We start from the raw sequence: 3,640 nt of genomic DNA on the forward strand, positions 1-3,640 counted from the left end.
CCTCTTAATTGCCGTAAATGGCACTTTCAAACTTAAATATGAATACAAAATGAGACAACTTTGAATATTTGAGACGAAAATCATCGACTTTGCCGTCATAGGAATATTTCAGGATATTCATTGTGGACATAATGAACTATTGTTCTATGAGTTTTCAACTAAAATTACTTATTTCGAGTCGTCAGATCTGTTAAATTTTACATCAACTCTAAATGAAGCACATGAATTGAATTGTATTTTAGCAAACCTGCTCGCGACACAACGCATAAGTTTTTGCAACCCCCTTATGGGTCGCAACCTGTAGTTTGGGAAGCGTGTATTACTGTAATCTATTGTGGTCCAGAGCATTTAATAGTTCATGAAATAGTTATATTTGATAGTGATTGTATATACACAGGTGGTTATTAAAATATGCAAACGATTGTCGTGTGATACCAAATGCCATTATTATTATCATTCTCATCATCATCGAAATCGTCATGGTCATATAAAATAAGGCATATTAAAATATACAAATATGGAACTGTTTTTAATCGAAATATATCAACCAGACAGGTCTGTAGTCAATATATAAATACAAGTCTGTGCAGGCCTTTAAAATAATACCAATGGATATAGGCTATAGCAGGATAGTACAGTTTTCAAATTATGGCAGATGTAAATTCTATTACAATTTGTAGCGTGAACAACTTTTTTTATATTTCAGAAGAAATATTTAGCATGGAATATATATCAATTACTCCAATCATTCAATAAATCAATCAATCAATTATTCTAGGCTATTTATCTACAGTATTAATCTAGCAATATATGAATTCACGACGCGCACGTCAGCTTCTATGCTTCCCTCTTCTGCTGGGCAATACTCCGGACAACCAGTTTCATTACTAGCCACCAACTGAAATAACAAATAAATAATAATTATATTTATATTTAGATAAAGTCCACAGGGGTGGACGAAATATTCGTGTTAAACATATTATATTCCAAAAATACTTCAACTTGACTTGTTTTTATTGTCATCGCCTTCTCCACTATATTTATTATGGAACGTGCTACCTCATTTCACAAGGACACACCTATATATATATATATATATATATATATATATATATATATATACTGTATATATATATATATAATTATATAGTGATATATATAGTGATATGTATATATATTAATATATATTAAAATTTATTTCCTGTTTCCTATTACTCCGTAATATGGTATTACAATGAGATGTATTGTCTTTCGAACCCAAGAAGGTCGGTGACCAATTAAGCTATAGATAACTGGTTAGATTTATAATAATGAGTGATAGTGACAATATGATAATAACAATTGTGAAATGATGATGATGCTTATGATTATGATAATGACAATAAGAATAACGCACCTGCTATCACTGCTGACAGCCAATAACTTCGAATCGAAGGCTAGGAGCATTTCTGTTCCAATCTGTGGGATGAATACGTATGTTCCGAGCGAGTACCGGGCCTTTCGGGAAGAGGTTTGTAACCTTTGTGTTTCTGTCAGTGTTTCCAGTAAAAGTCTATGATATAATGCAAAATTAAAACTTTTATTTAGATGTACATAAAGAACAATTACTCGTATTGTGATTCCTCAAGTTTCATACTCTCAAATATTGTGGTTGTTATTAATCGATTGGAAATTGCTTAATACAGGTATTTATATAAATATATTTTTGAAATAATTACTCTTACTGTGATTCCTCAATGGTGTACTCTTAACTATTGTGGTTGTTATTATTTGATAAAAAAAAAATAGAGATAGGCCTATGCCCTCATCGAAAAATAGTTACATTTACAACTCACGTGCATAACTTTTGCCAGAATCATCAAATTTTATGGCACAAAGAATTTTTAACTCAGATATGTTGCACCTTTGGTTCAACAAAACACCAGCATCACTGTGCCAAAATGGTTGGGTTTGACAATGTAAACAATTGTAGGCATTGCATTATTACTTCCAACACTGTTTGTTATCATGATGCTATATTGATATGTGACTCTCTGGAAAAGTACTATAATATGTGCGCGTGCCCTATTAGCAACATTATTAGGAAATTACAAGATACAAGCCTAACTAGACGGATTAATTCACTTTAGGTATTCTCATAGAAGAATGGATCATGGACCTATTAATAAGATGGATGCTGCTTGGAATTTAGTATTACTCAGTCAGTCGATATTAAAATCCTATTCCTCTAAGGCCTAGTTCAGACTAGGAGGATAAACCCGGCTCAACTCACCAGGTCCACCTGCCAGTCTGAACTAGGTGGCTTATCACAAGCCGCCGGGCTGTGGTCCTATAGTAACTAGGCATGGCGTGCCACCGTGTTTAACTTTTCTAAGCCGGGCTTTAATCGTTGCTGGGGGTCTTGCATTGACGTCGGGTAACATGACCAATCAGCATTCAATTACGTACCCTGTTCGCGAGCGTACGTTTCGCGAGCAATGTTTTGAAACACGTTTCCTGGTTACGATTCATTATTATGCAAATTCTCGCAGGCTTAACTCATGCATGGCTTATCTCCAAGTCTGAACGTAGCCAATATGGATTTAAACCATTTAAGCTTAATGAGGAAGGGGAGGCCATAAAAGAGGGAATGCTTAAGCACAGAGTTCAGGGAAAAGATGATAAAGGAATTACAACGTTATCTTCATATTGCTTTATCCTCACTTGAGGAAGGTATTGGGCTACTAGATATTATAGATGATTATCCTGTGTCATTATGTAATATATTGCAATTGGCTTTGGATGAGTTTGCACCAATTAGGGAAATTAGAATACGGAATAAAAAGAACAATAAACATTGGTATAACTGTTTACTTAGATTAATGAAACGTACTGTTCGTAAATTTGAACGACAATGGTATTTAGATGTGATAATGACAAACGTGACAAACGTGAATATGTTAAAAATTTAAAACTATTTAACGGCGCTTTATAAATATTATCATTAAACAAATTATTATTATTATTATTATTATTATTATTATTATTATACTTGCAGCGATAACGATAAAAAGCTAAAAAGCAATTGTTCATATAGAAAATAAAAGAAATAAGAGAGGTTTTTACACTAGGACGATTCGATAACGATTTATCGTGTATACGATAACAAAACATTTTTAAAATAATATCAAATGACGTCATAATCATAGCAAAACTATAAAATCGTTGTTACATTTGTATTGATTTGTTAAAATATTTTTTATCGTATCACGATAAATCGTTATAGAATCGTCCTAGTGTAAAAACTTCTCTTATTTCTTTTATTTCCTATATAAACAATTGCTTTTTAGTTTTTTATTTTATTGTTCCAATTAAGTAACAGGGGCGGCGCCAGGAATTTCCAGACGAGGTGTCCAAGCTCCCCGACAAGGGGTACACACCCCCACCGGAGAAGCATTTCCCCCACCCCCGGTCGGGGAATAAATTAATTTGTCGGGAAAAAATTAAATTTGTCGGGGAAGTTTTTTAAAATTCTAAAGCTCTCGCATTAAACAGTTTTTAATCCCTAAAATTTTGACAGCTTAGTAATACATGCTTGAATTGTACTTCCGGCGCTCGAGATTTAATTTTCCCCCGACGACCATGCTAGAAATTCCCCGAC

The 3,640-nt window shown here is 33.4% G+C and overlaps 1 protein-coding gene across 1 annotated transcript in view; it reads right to left on the reverse strand.

The window, feature by feature from the left end:
• Positions 1 to 427: 427 nt before the first annotated feature.
• LOC117124852 (probable carboxypeptidase X1) overlaps positions 428 to 3,640 on the reverse strand; it is a 9,221-nt gene continuing 6,008 nt past the window's right edge. Inside the window, exons 3-4 of the mRNA XM_033271192.1 lie at positions 1,397 to 1,552; positions 428 to 898 (exon numbers count right to left, since the gene is read on the reverse strand). Coding sequence (XP_033127083.1) covers positions 1,403 to 1,552 — 150 coding nt within the window. The 3' untranslated portion in view covers positions 428 to 898; positions 1,397 to 1,402. The remainder of the gene's footprint in view (positions 899 to 1,396; positions 1,553 to 3,640) is intronic.

The sequence above is a fragment of the Anneissia japonica genome, unplaced genomic scaffold (genome assembly GCF_011630105.1).
Source record: "Anneissia japonica isolate Jap-2015-1 unplaced genomic scaffold, ASM1163010v1 scaffold652_len952628_cov199, whole genome shotgun sequence".
Classification (NCBI taxonomy): domain Eukaryota; kingdom Metazoa; phylum Echinodermata; class Crinoidea; order Comatulida; family Comatulidae; genus Anneissia; species Anneissia japonica.